The sequence below is a fragment of the Fusarium coffeatum genome (assembly GCF_003316985.1).
Source record: "Fusarium coffeatum strain FIESC_28 chromosome Unknown BRIP53273_contig_148, whole genome shotgun sequence".
Classification (NCBI taxonomy): Eukaryota; Fungi; Ascomycota; class Sordariomycetes; order Hypocreales; family Nectriaceae; genus Fusarium; species Fusarium coffeatum.
The window spans coordinates 51,930-70,162 of record NW_022157941.1 but is presented as its reverse complement, the minus strand read 5'-3'; the positions used below and the strand labels follow the sequence as shown (position 1 = coordinate 70,162).

The window sequence follows — 18,233 nt, the reverse complement described above, 5'->3', positions numbered from 1 at the left end:
CATTATCCTCGGTACTCCATACAACAGCCGACACAGTACCCCTCATTGTGATATGAGATGCACTACAACCTTCTCCATATATCACTTTCCCTATGCCGTATAACTTGCGGACAATTTTAAACGGATATTGGTGCGCATATTTGTTCGAGGGCTCTGATTTGTGGAACCATTCGAATATAGGTGATCGGCAGTCAAAGCTCCGGCTAAAAAGATGCTCAATTGGGGTTCCCCAGATCTGCAGGATGTAACATCATCATTACCGACCCAATGAGTTTTGGAGAATGAGAATAAATCCGGTGGGCTTCTGGTCCGGTGGATTCGACGTCCGGTGGGATTATGAGGCGATCGCCACATTATACTGAGTTGAAGGTCCGGAATGTCTCCAGCAGGTGGTTCATGCCGAACTACTTAAAGGCCACCGGATCCGCCATAATCGGAGCCTTCCTGCCAAGCTGTATCAGACACTGTACAACTCCAAAATGTTTCTGTTCAAGGCAGCTCTCCTCACGGGCATCGCCTCTCTGGCTTGTGCCAAGGTCGATGACCTAGCCAACGCTTTCGAGCTGTCCGATGTATCTCTGACAGACAGTCGATGGATGGACAACCAAGATCGCACCATCAACTACCTCACTTCCATCGACCCAGACAGAATGCTCTACGTCTTTCGCAAGAACCACGGTCTCGACACCAAGGGTGCTCAGAAGAACGGAGGTTGGGACGCGCCGGACTTTCCTTTCCGCAGTCACGTCCAGGGCCACTTTCTCACTGCCTGGTCCCATTGCTATGCCACCGCTGGGAACAAGGAATGTGGCTCGCGCGCTAAGTACTTTGTTGCTGAGCTTGCTAAGTGCCAGGCCAACAACGAGAAGGCTGGGTTCACCAAGGGCTATCTGTCTGGCTTTCCCGAGTCCGAAATTGAGAAGGTCGAGAAGAGGACTTTGAACAATGGCAATGTTCCTTACTACGCTATTCACAAGACTCTTGCTGGACTTCTCGATGTCTACCGTCGTGTCGGCGACGACAAGGCTAAGGAAGTCATGCTTTCTCTTGCGAGCTGGGTCGATACCCGCACAGGCAAGCTCAGCTACAACCAGATGCAAAGCATGATGCAGACCGAGTTCGGCGGCATGAACGAAGTCCTTGCGGATATCGCCTACTACACCAATGACAACAAGTGGCTCAAGGTCGCTCAACGCTTCGACCATGCCATCATCTTCGACCCTCTTAAGAACAACGTTGACAAGCTCTCCGGTCTGCACGCCAACACCCAGGTGCCCAAGTGGATTGGTGCACTTCGCGAGTACAAGGTTTCCGGTGACAAGAAGTACCTTGACATCGGTCGCAATGCCTGGGACTTGACCGTTCACAAGCATACCTACGCCATCGGTGGAAACTCTCAGGCTGAGCACTTCCGCGCACCCGATGCTATCGCCAAGTACTTGACCAACGACACTTGCGAAGCATGCAACACATACAACATGCTCAAGCTGACCCGTGAGCTTTGGGCTTTGAACCCCAGCGATGCTTCATACTTTGACTTTTACGAGAATGCTTTGATGAACCATCTTCTCGGTCAGCAGAACCCTAAGGATAACCATGGTCACGTTACCTACTTCACACCTCTTAACCCTGGCGGTCGCCGAGGAATCGGACCTGCCTGGGGTGGCGGTACTTGGAGCACTGACTATAACTCGTTCTGGTGCTGTCAAGGGTCTGGTATTGAGACGAACACGAAGCTTATGGATTCAATTTACTTCCACACCAAGGATACCCTCTACGTCAATTTGTTTACTCCCTCGAAGTTGAACTGGTCGCAGCGTGGGGTTTCCATCACTCAAAGCACCGAGTATCCCCAGAAGGACTCATCCACCCTTCAGATTGGCGGAAAGGATGGTGAATGGACACTCGCTGTTCGTGTTCCATCCTGGACGGCAAAGGCATCCATCAAGGTCAACGGTCAGACCATTGATGTAGAGGTCAAGCCTGGAAAATACGCTATGGTCAAGCGCAACTGGAAGTCTGGTGACAAGGTTACTCTGCAATTCCCCATGAGTCTCCGAACCGTCGCTGCCAACGACGATCCTAACGTTGCCGCCGTTGCCTTTGGTCCTGTTATTTTGGCAGCCAACTACGGTGATACCTCAATTGGTAATATGCCCACAATTGATTTGGCTACTGTCAAGAGACAGGGTAATGAGGGTCTCAAATTTGAAGCGCAAGCAGGTGGCGAAAAGGTTCAGATGGGTCCTTTCTATGATGCACAAGGATTCAACTACAATGTCTATTGGAAGACCAAGGGGAAGATTTCCCAGTAGGCACCGGGATGTTATTTTACTTTTGTGAAGTTGTACATATTCGAATGGTAAATAGTTACGAATTCTGATATTTGGCTGAGATTGAACATGTGCTATTGCATTTACCACCTATAACACAGATCAATATCAGAACTCTTCTCAAAGCCCCGGTTGTAACTCTACCTAGCCAATGAGGCAGCCATATACCCCTGTTGCGTCCGTTAATCCATGCAATTCACAAAGAATCCTTTTTAACGAGGAGGATCTGCTCTCTGTCGCGTGTCCTATTTTCGCTTCCGATTTATTATCGGAAAAAATGCCACACGACAATGAATTGAGCTTCTTTGGTGTAGAACTTGATGAGTTGAAGCAAGATGTTTGTCTCACCACTCTGCAAGTCAGATTATCCTACCTAACGCTAAGCCCTAGGTGTTCCGTCAGTCTTGGCGCGGCGCAAGACGCGACCGGCAGTATTCCCCGCTTGGCGATGATGACTACCATATTCCGACGCCCTCGATACGAGAGCAACCGACAATAGGCCTGGACCAAAGCACAGAATCATTGATCAAAGATTCATCGAAATCCGAGAAACAATCTTATTGGAAAAATTTCAAAGGTCCTGAAAGACCTAAAAGGGTCTGCAGAACTGGTGTGTGGGCTGTCCTACGCCACCTTGCATTTTTCCATATCCTACCAATCGGAATCACCCTCGCTCTTCTGGGACTTTATGTTCACAGGATAAGATGGGGCAACCTCACTGAAGAGCAATTGAACTTTTTGCAGTTCGCTGCTAAAGCTCACGAGATATTAATCCTCGTCTCGTTGACAGATATCCTCTTGCAACGAATATGCTACAGTCTTTTCCATGAAGATGACGGTGTTCCCTTGGGTCTTCTATCAGCGCCCTTCTACCTTGGTTCACCGCTGCAATATTTCTTCAGCTGGGAATTCTGGGCTGGTCTTCTGCAACCAGGTGCGAAGCCCAAGAGGGCGCGGTCTTGGATGACTGGTACGGTTATCATCGTGACGATTCTTCTCTCCGTTGCGGCGGCGCCACTATCGGCCATCGTCATGATTCCTCGTGAAGGATGGTGGCAGGTATATGTGCCCTGGGATGAGAGGTCAGACCGAAGGACCTACTTCAAGCCGGACATCTATCCAAATGACCTCGGTGCAGACCAGGCAGATTTCTATGTCATCGAACATGAATCAAACTCCACCCTTTTTGACCCTCTATCACTGCTTCTTCCTATACTCAGGGACACGCCCGGAGGAAATATGGAAACCAGTCGGCGACAGCTATCGAATGTCTCTTTCACAAACTATCCCCAGAGAATTGGATCCGACCGGGAGATATCATTAACACAGGACTTTGAACAATTGTCGCTGGAACTTGCGGTTGCCACAACGCCGATGGACACTTTGACGAACCAAATCACGTATAGCTGGCACGCTGGAGAGCTAGCACCGAATGATCTACTCATCAAGTCGTACTGGAAAACTCTCAGGTCTCCTTCCCGAAAATTATGGAAGCAGCCCCTCGTGGCTGTTGAGTGTGCCTATAACAGGACAAGTGATTTCGACGCAGCTTTCCTTTTCTCGGCTAATATGTCGAGCAACGATGTGACATTGACGTTTGACCAGAACCCCGAATTCAAGGACTTGGTCACTGAAGCTCGGAACATGTCAAAAAACCAGTATCCAAAGACCAGGCATCGGATTCTGACGAGCCTGGACAAAGAAGACCCAAGGATCAGTGCGAACTTCTTGTTATTGGAAGAAGTGCCAAAATATTTCGATAATGGCACCCTCGATGATGAATATCCAAATACCGCAAGTGAAAAGGAACTCGGGCTCCATTTGTGCAGGGTATATGCTCGCTGGGCAGAAGTCGATCTCTGGATCGACCGTGGTATATCAAATTTTGCCCGAAGCAAGTTTGATTATGCCCTCTTCGATATATGGGATCTGCTTGGTGATACAGCAGAGGCATACAAGCCTATTAAGCTGCGGAAGAAATGGTTAGAGACTGTGGGCCAACGGCGCAACAAAACCGACAAGAAGGCGGATCTCAAGCAAGATTCTATTTGGGATAAGGCCATCGACATCGCCGACGAGATCCGGACTCGCGAACCTTATTCTTCCGCCGAAGCAAACGGAAACTCACTACAGATGGCGATTGCAGTACATCTAGCCGATATTCTCTCTCGAATGGGCCCCGATTACTATGATAAGAAGGGAATCCGACCGTTCGACGAGGATGATGGTACATCGCCCGGGCCAGATAACCCTATCGTCGAACACGAATTCTTTCTGGGTGGCTACGGCTACAGCATCCGAAGTAGCAACACTATCCCTCTTGCTCTCGCCATCTTGTTACTACACGTTGCCATTGTCCTCATTCATGCTATGGTCATCCTCTTCTCTCGACACCGCTGGCTGAGTTCTTGTTGGGGTAGCTTCGGTGAGATCCTTATTCTAGCACTGTGTTCTAAGAAGCATGATCTGGGAAACGTTGGCGGGGGAGTGGATAGTTCGCGGACTTGGAGTACACCTGCTGTGGTCAGGGCTGTTGGTAATGAGGGGAGGCTGGAGATGGTATTGAGACAAGGGAACAGTGACGAATTAATAAAAAGAGAAGGCTATGTCGGCGAAGAGGGAATTGGCAATGGGTATACCCGTGTAGAGCCAGGTATCAAGTATCGATAGGTGTTGGGTCAGCTGATAACAAAGATGGGTGCCTAAAGAATATACAGATCAAGTGAAAGCTTAATCGAAGGTTACATAATCCCATTGGGTGAACGTGTATGAACCTTGGGGACATCTGCCTTTAAATACTAACATGACTCAATATCTACCAGCGAACAAGCCCGAAGAGTAGTGCAGTGGCATCCGACAAGCACTTCCAAATTCTAAACCGAATACGTCAAGAAAGAAAATGACAAAAAGAAAAGAACCAGAAACAAACACCCATATAAGGTTTACACAGAAACAAAAGAGAAACCCAAAATAAAGAGGATCAAAGAAAAGAGGAAATAAATCCCACTAAAGTTACAACCTAAGAAAAAAAGGAAGATGACAAAGAAACAAAGAAAGGAAGGAAAAAAAACCCATACACCCACTGCCCGCTCTTCATTTTTTGCAATTTGTAACCTCAAAGTTACCTACAACATGATACTACTACAGGGATTACTTTCCCTCTTTCTTCCCAGGCTGTGTCTTTTCTTCCTCCTACTACATCTATGCGACAACTTCTTCATACCAGCTATACTTGGGAGATAAAGGTGTCGTTTTTGCACTTTTTAGATCTTTCTACTTGGCATTGGTTATTATCTTGTATTACTAAATACTCGCTGCCGCCTATCCTTTGACTAAATCCAAACTGACATATTCTAAACGCCTCCATTTTCTAAAGCCATGATGCCCTTTTAAGCTTCCGCCTCGGAAATTGAGGTCCGGTCGGCTTGCCTTACACTTTAATGTAACATAAAAACAAGCTTGAAAAAGTGTGTTCTGTGGCTTGTGAGCCACTTTTTTATCGCCATCATCGGGTCGCGCTCGTCCCGTCGTAGTATTGTGGCGAATATTCGAGATTGTTCTGCGAAGCTAACGGTAAGCTACGCGATTTATAGATGGGAAGAGAACCCACATTCAAGTATGACTGACTGGGCTGATACGTAAACGATGTTGGGGAGAGGTGGTCAGACGTGTTCCATGACATCTGGTCGAGCGATTGTGGTATTGAGGATGATAGGTACGAAGCTTGGGATAGCATTGGATCATGCATGTGTGTGTATGATACCGAAGGAGTAGCCATAACGTGCGAATATTCGGGTGAAGAATGTGTCATGAACACGGTATTGTCCGAATCTAGATGCATCATATCGCTCGGCAACGGACTCGACGAGAAAGGCTGCCCTAGAAACCCCAAGTCTTGTTCTCTAGTATCAGGCGATGCACCATCGGGTAGTTCAGCTGTGCTACCCTCCTCAGGATCACCAGCCTCATTGGCCAGAGCAAGCACTTGTGCTATAACATCTTGTGCATCGGCTGCTAACGCGGGATACCGCTTCAAGACATCCTCTTGCAACATCTTGTCGGTGAAGCCTACTATCACGGTGCTCATCTTCTCTATGATACCCTCTAAATGCTTCAGTCGCTGCATGCGAGCAGCCTCGGCAGCCTGTCTTCGCTTTCGGAACTGTTGTTGCGCTTCTCGGTTTCGCTCTCGTCTACTCTGTGCGTCTCATTAGTCCCAAGTGGCCTTCTCATTGACGTAATACGCCCGATGTGAGACCTACCTTACTGGCGTCGGAGCTCATTACTCCTAAAAAGTTCGGACTTTTACCTTGAGGCATAGAAGTAGGCGCTAAGGTCGTGTGTTCTTGAGAGGGTCTTGTTTACGTAAACAGACACAATAGTTCAAGCGAATATTATCGAATATGTCCGACCAGAAAGCACAATTACGGGCAGTGATTTAGCTTAATATGAGTTTATATTACGACCTGAAAATGTCCTCGAGGCAGCGAAAAGAATCAGTCCAATGCTAAGTGGCGGAGTCAGCAGACACAATGCTGCAAATAACTCGATCCTGTCTTTTCTCACCTAAAATATGACCCCTGTCTGTACAGTAGGGCGATGCTCGATCTGACTGGCGGAGGCATCAGCAGAAGCCCAAGACGCTTGGCTCGCTCAATGACTAACGGTCGTGATTTCCGCCCAAATGGTTGCCCAAGCCTTACCAGATCCATCTCTGCATCGGTTTTAAGAGGCATCAGACTTGACTGCGTCGGCGTTTGGATAGCTCAGACAGATGTAGCCACTCGAAATTACAAATGACGGTCTGCCTCAGACATCGGCTGTTGCTTCTTTGGGGAAACAATTGTAAATGCCAAGGATTTACTGGGCTGGTTTGTTGTCAGGGCTGCTTACTATGCAGCGCCTCACTTGGCTAGACTCATTCTGAGAGAGAGCGAGTCATCCTCGATACGCGAGAAGCGAGACACGAATAGCGAGACATGCGAAAATGCAGCACAGAATTTAAGTTTTATTTAGATAACGTTGGATAACGTTATGACTATTTCAAGTAGCTGTCCCAGCCATGACGGGGCGGAATTTCCTAGTTATGGTTATTGTTAGGCTTGACCGTGGAGGCACTAGATCTTACCTAAGACGGCAAAACCCTCTGTTACACAAATTGGAGTCTCGATGTAAGAACCGAACTCGGCCGGGACCTACGGTAACAGCAGATTATCGTTACATCGCATCGCATCCCACCAGATCACGGCAATGACACCCGAGGCCTGGTCCTGTTTTTGATGCACGTGCATTCTTTGGGATATCAGCATGTTGCATGTGTTTTCCATGTTTTGACCAGACACCAAATCGACGAGTGGCGCAGTGGTTCAGGCATAGCGCTAAGCCTCACCAGTTCCAATGTCCCTTCAAGCTCTCTTTGCTTTTCGATTCAGATTAAGCATAATCCATCCATGTTAATCCCGCCACTATAGTTGGAAGTTTAGAGTTAATATAGTGGGTAAGGTACTCTGACGCTTTTGTCGCTAAGCCGCAGTCAAGGATAGCGCCGTGGGGAACATAAGCTCCATGAGGAAAACACCCTTTCTCAGATTTCATGAGAAGTTCCTGATCTTACCAAGATATAAGCTAGTTGGATTATTCAACAGAGTCGGGTCCTTCCGGATTCGGCTTGCATGAAGGTGAGGTCATACACGCGCTTGTCATGGATCCCCAGACGAAACTCAGGCCGGAGTCTGATGCCAAGCTTTTCAGATGGCCAAGACATCAGCTGAGTACTCTTGGGAAACGCAAGCCTCATGCTTACCTATCGCGTATATCAAAACGAAGGATCAGATGGAAGCAATCTGGAAGAGCTGAGATATAAGCCTCAAAATAACGAGGATTTCCATCCTTTTCACTTTTAACACGAACATCCTTGATGCTATTTTCCTTCAGCACTTGGATCATAAACGATCTACGAAGTTTTTCGATTGACAGAAAGACATTTCCTACATCTATCCCTGCGCAACCGTTTGCTTTCCGTACAATGCATCCAACGTTTTGGTGTAAACTTTCTCAACCTCCTTCCGGCGCACATTTCCCTTTGTGATAGTCCGAGGCAGCGTTCCCTGGGGAACGACAACGATATACCGTTTATCATCCACCCGCTCGTGCTCATATCTCCTCCTATGAAATGGAGCGATCCTCACCAAGACCTCTTTCCTCAGATTCTCCATTGATTCACTCGAACTGGTCACCGATCCATCCTTCGGCTCAACAATGATGGTGGGGCATGGGCGTCCAACTCCTACCACCACAACGGCGCTGACCAAGTCGCTTCCGCAGGTGTCCATAACGTTAGACTCGATGGAAGTGGTGTCACATCGCAATGCCGTTTCCATCTTAATCCAGTTGTCGCTTCGGCCTTTGCATAGGTACTTACCGGGCTCGGGCTCGATGAACAAATCTCCAGTGTAGAATTTGCCATCGGCGGCGCAGAGATCAGGAACTGGACAATCGGGTGAATCGGGAAGTACGACTAGCTCCAGCAGTGGTTCGCCAGACTCCACCTTGTCACCTATTGGAATGAACTCATATTTATTACCAGGTAATGGCTGAAGGTAGTCGTCGTTCGCTCGACCGTCAGTCATCATTGGTAGTCCAAGCTCTGTAGATCCAAGAACGTTTGACATGTGGAAGCCTTGGCTTCGTCCCCATGCCACATCTGCTGGATCAGGGTCAAGGCCGCCAGAGCCTATGCAATCCGCCTTCTTCAGGGCGGCAAGAAGTGACGGGTCGGTACGGGCTTGTCGAAGGATAGCAGACAGCATGGGTGGAAACAGAATCACTGTTGTTAGACCCTGCTCTTCGAGGCAATACTTGACTTCGGAAATAAGATGGGGAAAGGCACTAGGAATGATGACACATGAGCCTTCTCTTACTGTAAACCATAAAACGTAGGATGCGGCCATGTGGCAAAAGCTTCCGCTGGTATTTTGTTAGCAGTGTTCGTGTAAAGAAGCGACTGAGGGGGAGACTTACATGTGCAAGCTAACCATGCGGTCTCCAGTCTTGTTGGCTCTTGCTTCCCATTCTGCGGACACCCTAATGGCGTGGTTTACCCACTTTGCGGTACATGGCACCAATTTTGGAATGCCCGAGGTCGACCCAGAGGTATGATAAATAAACAGTACATCGTCCCACTTGGTAGGATGCCATGCGTTTACCGAGGGCAATTCTTCCGAATTCTGTTCGAAGATGCTGTCGCCGCCTGTGAATAGTGGCAAAGGAGCATTATCAAGCATCGAGGCAAATTCCGGTTCGTGTACCAGTGCTACAGCCTTTCCAGTCTGCAAGAGCTCATAGACAACGGACGGATCGCTCAAGCGAAGAGAGATCATTTGAGGGGTATAGCCAGCCCAATGGAGACCCCAGATATGAACTGCGTCTGAGTAGGAATACCCTCTTAGCCTAAATCGTAATCAGCCGAAGGATTCAAATGAGGTCATACACAGAACAGACTTACCAGACACCAACAACTGCCCTGTCCTGAGCTCCGATCTTAGAAAGCTCAGACTTCCAATATCTCGCCGATAGCGCAACATCCTTTTGAAACTGTGTATAGGTGATGTCCTTAAAGACTACTCCTTCAGACGAACGGGTTGGGATCTTCAACGCCGCACGATCAGGGTACTTCTTTGCACTTGCTTGAAGTGCTGACGATGGGGTTTCAAAAGAGCTCATAGTGACTAGCGTTTGATCTCGGATAAAGATAGATGGCTTGGCAAGGATAGATAGGGAGAAGCGTCCTTAAATATTGTGCTTTACCAATGTCCCAGTGTAGCAAGGTCACTGGCCATAGGTCCCCGGATACTCGGCATTACCTGGTCGTATGGTAGTACCATTGTTGGATCTTAGGCGGCGATCATTATAAATTTAGGCAAAGTGCCCGGCAATTAGACTGGAGATTATGGTGGACTACTCCGTGGGCTACTCCGTAGCAGGTGGAGGCTCGGCACTACTATTGATGACAATAAGAAACCATGAATCCCACGACGACTTCTTAGACCACTCTCAATGTATATCTCCCATCAGTAGGAAAATGTATCAAAAGCTGCACAATTCATCATAGAAACGATATATATCAAAAGCGCCTATATTCCTTAATCGTGGTTCTCGTACAATGCCGAATATCCGTGTCGGCAGACTCTATGACGTTTTGCTCCAGCGGTTGTTGTTACTGGGTCTTCTAAGCACTAATGAAACGTCTGGGTTTTCGTACTCGTTACTTCTCTCGGACTAATTACGTAGCAAGTAACGTATGATTCTGCAAAGCTGCATTGTTGATCCGGCACTTCCATATTCTCGCAGGATTCAGGCAGATCATAGATGGAATAGTTTTGATGATGGTTGCGTCTCAATTGCACTGGAAACAGCGGTAATGACCGCCAATAGCGCACGCGTTGGCAATTTACAGGGGTTCTCACGTGCCCGCGTAAGCGTTCCAATACAGTTAGTCCATAGCTCACTCTCCTCATTCCCATCCATCTCATCTCATCTCATCTCACCATCAACAAACCTATCAAAATGAGCGAAAAGCAATCCTTCGGGGACGAATGGTCCCAAACCCGACGCAAAGGCATCAGCAAGTGGAATTGGAAGCTTTTTGTCGCGGGCGCTTTCACTTGCGCCGCTTGGTATTGGCTGACCCCTCAGAGCCGCCCTCACTGCTCGCACCGTCATCATCTCCACCGTCAGCACGAGGGCGAAAACATCCAATGGAAGCCTTGCGGAGAGATCAGCAACCGAACTCTCGAGTGCAGCGACATTGATGTGCCGATTGACCAGTTCAATCCGGGGGCCAGCAACAAAACCTTCAATGTACCCATTGTCCGGATGCGCGGCAAGGATGGAAGTCCCAACCTGCTGCTGAACCCTGGTGGACCTGGTGGTAGTGGGTTTGAGTTCATCCATAGACGGGGTGAGCAGCTGAGCACTATTGTTGGTGATGGCTTCCATCTTCTTACCTTCGATCCCCGTGGTATCAACTCTTCGACACCAACTGCTTCATGTTATCCTAGCAAAGAGGCGCGTAAACAGCTCGGATCTGTAAATGATGCGGATATCACTAAGGATGGCGCCGAGGCTTTCGCCTGGACTCACAACTATGTCAGAGCCTGTGAGGATACGATGGGCGAACATGGACATTACATCAACACGCCACAAACAGCCGCAGATATGAACAGCATCCTCGATGCTGTTGGTCAGAAAGACATGTACTACTGGGGCTTCAGCTATGGAACTCTTCTCGGCCAGACTTATGCTACCTTATTCCCCGAGAGATCTCACAGAGTCATCATTGATGGAGTCGTCAACCAATTTCTCTGGTATGAGTCTCGCCTCGACGAAGAAGACCTCAACGATACCGAGAATGTCATGGATGGACTTTTCAAAGAGTGTGCCAAGTCCGGTGATGCTTGCCCACTGTCCTCAATGGCAGACTCTTGGGAAGGTCTTAAAGAGAAATTTGTCTCTTTCGCCAATGACCTCAAGAATCAACCCATGAATGTATATGTCAACAACAGCATGTATGGCCTGCTCGACTACCAGAAGATTTGGTTCGGAGCTCTGTTCCCAGTCTTGTACAAACCCGAGAGGTGGCACATGTTCGCCGAACGTATGAGTCAGCTTCTCAACGGCAACGCGACACAGGCTTTGATGGACTATGGTCTGGGTGGTGAAGATGACAGTGATCCGCTCTACTTTGTTTCGCTGAACGATGGAATGTCAGGTCCTAAGCACTGGCCGCAAGATCTCGACTCCCTTTTGGATATTGTGGTGCCAACTTTCAACCGCAGCCTCTTCGCGCCAGACGACATTGTTCAGCTCTTCGCTAAACAGCAATGGCGTGTCCCAAAAACGCACAACTACGTCCCTCGCAACGGTGTAGAGACCGCGCATCCCTTGCTTATCCTTACCACGACATACGACCCTGTATGCCCTCTCGTCTCAGCCAGGACCGCTCTCGCTGCCTTTGAAGATTCGCGACTCATCGAGGTCAAGGGCTACGGACACTGTTCTGTTGCGGTTCCTTCACTTTGTCTCGCCAAGCACGTTCGGGGATTCCTTTACAATGGAACTTTGCCTGCTGCTAATGAGACGCAGTGCGAAGTTGATGGACCGTACTTTAAGCCAAATGGAGCTGCAAGCGTTCAGAGTTTTGACGATGCTGAGGATCAGGCGATTCACCTTGCACAGGTTGAGTTGGCACGAGATCCCGACTGGCCTCGACCTGTTCGTCTGTAAATAGTATCATATTATTTCACTCTCGTAGCCATGTAGTTCTGTTTATCCGTCCTTTTTTACTTTGAGTCCAAATAATTTGCCATACAAGCGTTCCTCAAATATGACCTCCAGCCATAAGATTGGCCTGCTCCTCCCTCTTCGCAGTCCTCAAAGTCTTGACCCTCTTCAAATTCTCAAACTTCTTTTGCGCACGCTTGTCCCTTATACACATCCCGACCAGAACAGCCATGCAGCCCGCGATGGCGGCTGCGAAAATCGACGCCACAACAATTCCCTCCGTACCAATCTCATTGTGCTGTTCCATGCATACCGTCGCGCCAGAATCGGGATGGATCTCGCAGAAGAGGCCTGGAGCGCATGTACTGGATGTCATCGTGTTGGTGATGCATGAATGGCTTTCTGTACGGCCGGCTGTGGTGATGTGACATACTACACTGGTTGTAGTATGAGTGCTGTAGCATGATGCGCCTTGTTCTATGGATGTGAAGCTGCTGCGAGTAGTGGTTGGGTCGCTTGTTGTTTCGGTGGATGAAGCTGTTGAAGCTGAGGTGGATTCATCGGTGGATGATGCTTCTGTCGTGGATTCTTCAGTGGTTGATGACGGTTGGTCTGTTGTTGACGATCTTTCTTCTGTAGTCGTAGCCTCATCCTCGGTTGTTGTTTCTTCTTCTCTTGTACTCTCACGAGTCTCTGGTCTTTCTTCCGTTGACGTATTAATATTATCGTCGTCTGTTTCGGTATCTTGTCGTCGCACCCATTGTCGCCAACGTTCTGCTAGTGGCATGTTCTGCAGTGGATCTTTTTGCGGATTTCGCACATGATTTGATGCATCGGAGTCGTAGAATAAAGCGCTCGCCTCTGGTTGTGCATCACCCATCTTGCTATGCCCGGTCGCAAGTAAGCAGTGCGAGATCAAAACCGTGATCGTGAGCAAAGATCGCATGATGAGAAGAAATTCACCAGCACCGATTGAAAAGGTTGCGAAAGTAAACTCCGCAGTCACAAAGAGGCAGCAGTAAAACTATATTTATTTGTGCTACAGATAATCAGTCGTCTATCAGCTCGTGTCACATCTTTCGACCACCACCTCGTATCGTCTTCGCCAAATTCACATGATTGTTCGCTGTAATTTCTATAAAAAGAACGCTAGGCCGCGCGTAGCCCAGGCATAAGCCGCCAAACGGATCAACTGCCTTTGAAGTGATTGGACAAATTATTTTAGGCCGCCAATTGAATTTGTGCTGTTCGGCTGTGCAACGAATGTGTTGGATGTTTGTCTGCAGCTGGTCGATCGGAGTGGCGGGTTTGAAACGGAAACATGACGGAGGGTGGCATAATTCTTATGTGGAGTGAATTATCCATGCATAATTATTCATGCTATGATATCCGAGCTTATGCGGAGGCAGTTACCGGAGTATTTCTTTTCCGGTGTCTTGCTGTGCCTGTGCAGTGCCTTAGATCTCGATAGCTTCTGTTATGGCATTTTCGTGGTATTTCCGAGCACAAAAAGAGGCTAACAGTTAAGCCCGGGTATCTTGAGAACACGCGACAAGGGCATGACATCACGGAATCGGGCAGTACTTCGAGAGATTTCCCCCAACGGCGTTACGGAACGATCAAAGATAAAGCGATCTTTCTGAACTCACGATTGTCTACTGTCTTGCTCAGTCGTCTGTCAACAACGCAGCTTTTGATAACTGTCTCCAGTTTGGGAATGTCAAGCACCTGCCAGCTTTCAGAAGTCACGTACCTCTTAACGCGTCTTTAGTGGGACCGTGCGACACGCTCAGCCAATTAAAATGACGCCGTGGTCGTCACAGCTTTAACGGTAGAAGCATGTTCTTTGGGTGATTTCCATCTGAATGCTCGACTCTTAATCGCGTACGATGCGGGTTCTATAACCACAGAAGACAAGAGAGAAACTTATCAATTGAATGTGATAGGCCAAATTAAATCATCAACTGCAATAAGAGGTCAAATGACATAATGCCATAACAATTATGTGATTATTGTCTTGTTTGAGCTTACTGTCGTACAAGCTGTAGGGTAGCTCCAGGACAAAGAATTGAGCTGGTTACACATGGTACCGTATCCCTCAGGCCACGTGAATATCCACCTTGTACATGGTATCACTGCAATGTCCAACTACGATACCACATCTTGTTATGAGCATCGTGAGCTGTCAAATCGATGGCCTAAATGATCTGCTCTCAGAAGAAAGGGGTGAACCGTGCGCATATTGTCCAATGGGACTCACCAGCCACTGGGAAGTTCCAGTAGAGACACACTGCAGCTCCCTCCAATCTTGTTTTCGCGCGCCCAGGCCTGGGCAGACCAGCCACGGCTCATTTCAGCCGCAATGATGCAATCCACGTTCGTCGTGCAGCAAAAGACAGCTGATTTGGACCAGGCCATCCAGGGAAATAAAAAAGGCAGACGTAATCCCAGGTTTGAATGTACGTTCCCGATGTTGAGAACAATCGGATGGGCATGTGGATGACGAAGTCGGCGTCGCCCTTAGCCCAAGACAGTAAGATCGACAGGGATGCTACCAACCAAAGCTGGGAAACCTGGACGTCAATCACAGATTTGACTGCACCCCACACGATCTGTTAGTTCCCGGAGCGGTCATGATGATGTAGACGACGCTGAGAGCTGAGGAGCTGTCCCTGTTTCACGACGCGGGAGCTGGAGAAGCAATTTATATATGAAGCTATGATAGCGTCAATTGAGTATTACAGTCAGGACATCTCTATCCAATACAATCATCAACCAAAATAATACCCAGCGACTTCATCTCTCTTTCTCTTTATACCCAAACCTCATAATCTCAAACCGACATCCAAAATGAGCGGCCTCGGACAAAAAGTCAAGGAGATTCTCCACAAGGACCGTTCCAACGACGATGCTACCCCTCATCCCCCAGGTTCGTTCCCCACAGAAGACATGGAGCCCAGCGACACCAGAGAGGGATACTCCAAGAAATACGAGCACAACAAGCTTCACAAGGCTGACGATCCTCGCGGTTGGACAGAGAGCGACAAGGACGCTTCCCGCAGCCATGGCTACAAGGACTCAAGTGTCGGAATGACCGGTTCTGAGGACCGTACTTCCTACAAGCCTGGCCATGAGAACATGTCTGAGAGACGCGACGAGTCTTTTGGCGACCGACGCGACGATACCCTTGGTGGCAGACGTGACGATACCCTCGGTGGTAGACGGGATGACACTCTGGACCGAACAACCGAGTCCAGCACAATGGGACAGAAGGATCCTCTTGCACCATCTACCCAAGAGCACCCTTACTGGGGTGACCTCCCCAGCCAAGGCGGTGTTCACAACTCCGTTATTGGCCACGGTAGCCCTGAAGACGAAGCCCGACGTCACCGAGATGTACACTCCGGTGCGACAGAGGCTACTCACAACCCCAGTAGCACTCTGGAGAGTGGCACTTTCCTTAGCCGACGCGATCGCGACGATTCCACTAGGAACACCGACCCTAATGCCACCCGCCCCGGTGAGCAAATGCGCCCCGACGAGAGAACATCTGGCTCCCATTACAAGGAGGGACTTGCTGGTGCTGGTGCTTATGGCGCCCACAAGCTGAGCGAGCGACGCGACCGTGATGACACCCTCGGCAACACAGAGCCCTACGGCAGCCGTCCTGGTGATCAGACACGCCCCGACGAGAGAACATCCGACTCGCACTACAAGGAAGGACTCGCCGGTGCTGGTGCTGCTGGCGCTGGAGCATACGGAGCTCACAAGCTGAATGAGCGACGCCACGACAAGGACGAGCCCAGACAGTACGACCAGACTGCCGACAGGACTCAGCCTGAGGAGCACAAGCACAGGGCATTCCCCCTTCTTGGCAAGGACCACAAGGAGCCCAAGGAGCACAAGGAACACCACCACCACGACAAGGTCAAGGATGACAAGGAGAAGGACAGCAAGCTTGGCGGTCTCTTCCACCGAAAGGACAAGGATGATGCTGAGCGTGTCGGTGATTATGACAATGACAAGCACCACCACTCCAAGACTGGTCCTGCTCTAGGTGCTGCTGGCGCTGCCGGTGCCGCAGGAGCATACGCTGCTACCAGGGACCGACACGACGATGACAACCGTCGCGACAACACTGCCCGCGATTACCAGGACCCTTCTGCTACTCAGCACACTACCAAGTACCCCGCCGCTGGTCTCGACTCTTCTCGTGACTACAGCACCCAGGGCACCAACCCCTCCTCTGGTGGAGCTACCCAGATGCCTTATCGCCAGCAGGACATCGACTCTCACCGCGGTCGCGACATTGCCACTGGTGCTACTGGCGGTGCTGCCGCTGGTCTCGGTGCTGGAGCTCTCGCTTCGCACTATGGTCGTCGCGATGATGACCGTACTGCCAATCAGCGCGGTACTGGCTTTGACAACCAGAGCTACGACCCCTCTGCTACATCCCAACAGTCTGGCTCCCAGCACATGCATGGCTTGAGTGCCCTTGCTGTAGCTGACGACCGCTACGACTCTCAGGCCAACCAGCCCACCAACTTCTCTCACAAGGACCCCATGGGCCAGAACCAGCAGCACGATTCTCACCGTGGTGCTGGCCTGGCTGCTGGTACCGCTGCTGGACTTGGCGCTGGTGCCCTTGCATCACGATCTGGCCGTGATCATGACCGCGACGACCGCTCTGGCCTCGAGTCCAACCGTGGCTACGAGAATCAGTCTGCTTACCCCACTGAGGGCTCTGCCATGGACCCCTCCTCTCGCGGCTACGACCAGCAGCATGACTCCCACCGAGGCACTGGTATGGCTGCTGGTACTGCTGCCGGTCTTGGTGCTGCTGGCCTGGCCTCTCATGCCGGTCGCGACAATGACCGCAACGAGCGCTCTGGTCTCGGCTCCAACCAAGGCTTCCAGTCTCAGGATCCCTACTCTAGTGAGCGTTCTGCTATGAACCCTGGTTCTCAGGACGCTTACTCAAGTGAGCGATCTGCTATGAACCCTGGTTCTGAGCAGCGAGACTCCCACCGAGGCGCTGGACTCGCCACTGGTGCTGCCGCTGGTCTTGGAGCCGGTGCGCTCGCTTCCCACCCTGCTGACCACCGACGTGAGAATGACCAGTTTAACACTGGCGACAACAACCGTGGTTTCCAGTCCCAGTCTGGCATGACCGGCTCTGGCCTTGGTAACCAGATGGGTGAGAACACTGGCTTCGGTAACCAATCCGGCATGACTGGTATGGGCCAGAACACTGGTCTTGGTAACCAGTCTGGTATGGCCGAGAACACTGGTATGATGGGTAACACCTCTGGCAATGACTTCTCCAACAAGCAGTCCATGCCCGGCGCTCAACCCGAGCGTGAGTCTGAGCCTTTCACCGAGCGAAAGAAGGAGCATGACCACACTCTCATGGACAACGCCAACTCTGGAAAGTACAACAAGCTTTCTTCTGGTACACCTTCCGGTATCGCATACGACTAAATACTCGTTTCCTCAGAAATATGAGTGTTTGGTACCATGGGATGATGTTGGACATATGATTATGATGCATGCTTGATGATTTAGTATACGCATGATAGCTTTTGGCATTTATTTCAATGATAATGAACTTATATTACC

The 18,233-nt window shown here is 49.7% G+C and overlaps 7 protein-coding genes across 7 annotated transcripts; 4 read left to right on the top strand and 3 right to left on the bottom strand.

Annotated features, from left to right (window-relative positions):
• Positions 1 to 479: 479 nt before the first annotated feature.
• Positions 480 to 2,315, top strand: FIESC28_06923 (uncharacterized protein; the record flags this gene model as incomplete). Its single annotated transcript, XM_031161065.1, has 1 exon — positions 480 to 2,315. The coding sequence occupies one exon, from the start codon at positions 480 to 482 to the stop codon at positions 2,313 to 2,315; it is 1,836 nt and encodes a 611-aa protein (XP_031014868.1).
• Positions 2,316 to 2,610: 295 nt separating this feature from the next.
• FIESC28_06922 (uncharacterized protein) lies at positions 2,611 to 5,003 on the top strand (the record flags this gene model as incomplete). Its single annotated transcript, XM_031161064.1, has 2 exons — positions 2,611 to 2,670; positions 2,724 to 5,003. 2 exons carry the CDS (start codon positions 2,611 to 2,613, stop codon positions 5,001 to 5,003), a joined length of 2,340 nt encoding a protein of 779 aa, XP_031014867.1.
• An 835-nt stretch (positions 5,004 to 5,838) lies between these two features.
• On the bottom strand, positions 5,839 to 6,616 carry FIESC28_06921 (uncharacterized protein; the record flags this gene model as incomplete). The annotated part of the gene is made up of 2 exons (XM_031161063.1): positions 5,839 to 6,531; positions 6,596 to 6,616. The coding sequence occupies 2 exons, from the start codon at positions 6,614 to 6,616 to the stop codon at positions 5,839 to 5,841; spliced, it is 714 nt and encodes a 237-aa protein (XP_031014866.1).
• A 1,710-nt stretch (positions 6,617 to 8,326) lies between these two features.
• On the bottom strand, positions 8,327 to 10,055 carry FIESC28_06920 (uncharacterized protein; the record flags this gene model as incomplete). The annotated part of the gene is made up of 3 exons (XM_031161062.1): positions 8,327 to 9,299; positions 9,354 to 9,782; positions 9,838 to 10,055. 3 exons carry the CDS (start codon positions 10,053 to 10,055, stop codon positions 8,327 to 8,329), a joined length of 1,620 nt encoding a protein of 539 aa, XP_031014865.1.
• Positions 10,056 to 10,898: 843 nt separating this feature from the next.
• Positions 10,899 to 12,617, top strand: FIESC28_06919 (uncharacterized protein; the record flags this gene model as incomplete). The annotated part of the gene is made up of 1 exon (XM_031161061.1): positions 10,899 to 12,617. The coding sequence occupies one exon, from the start codon at positions 10,899 to 10,901 to the stop codon at positions 12,615 to 12,617; it is 1,719 nt and encodes a 572-aa protein (XP_031014864.1).
• Positions 12,618 to 12,711: 94 nt separating this feature from the next.
• On the bottom strand, positions 12,712 to 13,494 carry FIESC28_06918 (uncharacterized protein; the record flags this gene model as incomplete). Its single annotated transcript, XM_031161060.1, has 1 exon — positions 12,712 to 13,494. One exon carries the CDS (start codon positions 13,492 to 13,494, stop codon positions 12,712 to 12,714), a length of 783 nt encoding a protein of 260 aa, XP_031014863.1.
• Positions 13,495 to 15,464: 1,970 nt separating this feature from the next.
• FIESC28_06917 (uncharacterized protein) lies at positions 15,465 to 18,095 on the top strand (the record flags this gene model as incomplete). Its single annotated transcript, XM_031161059.1, has 1 exon — positions 15,465 to 18,095. One exon carries the CDS (start codon positions 15,465 to 15,467, stop codon positions 18,093 to 18,095), a length of 2,631 nt encoding a protein of 876 aa, XP_031014862.1.
• Positions 18,096 to 18,233: the final 138 nt, after the last annotated feature.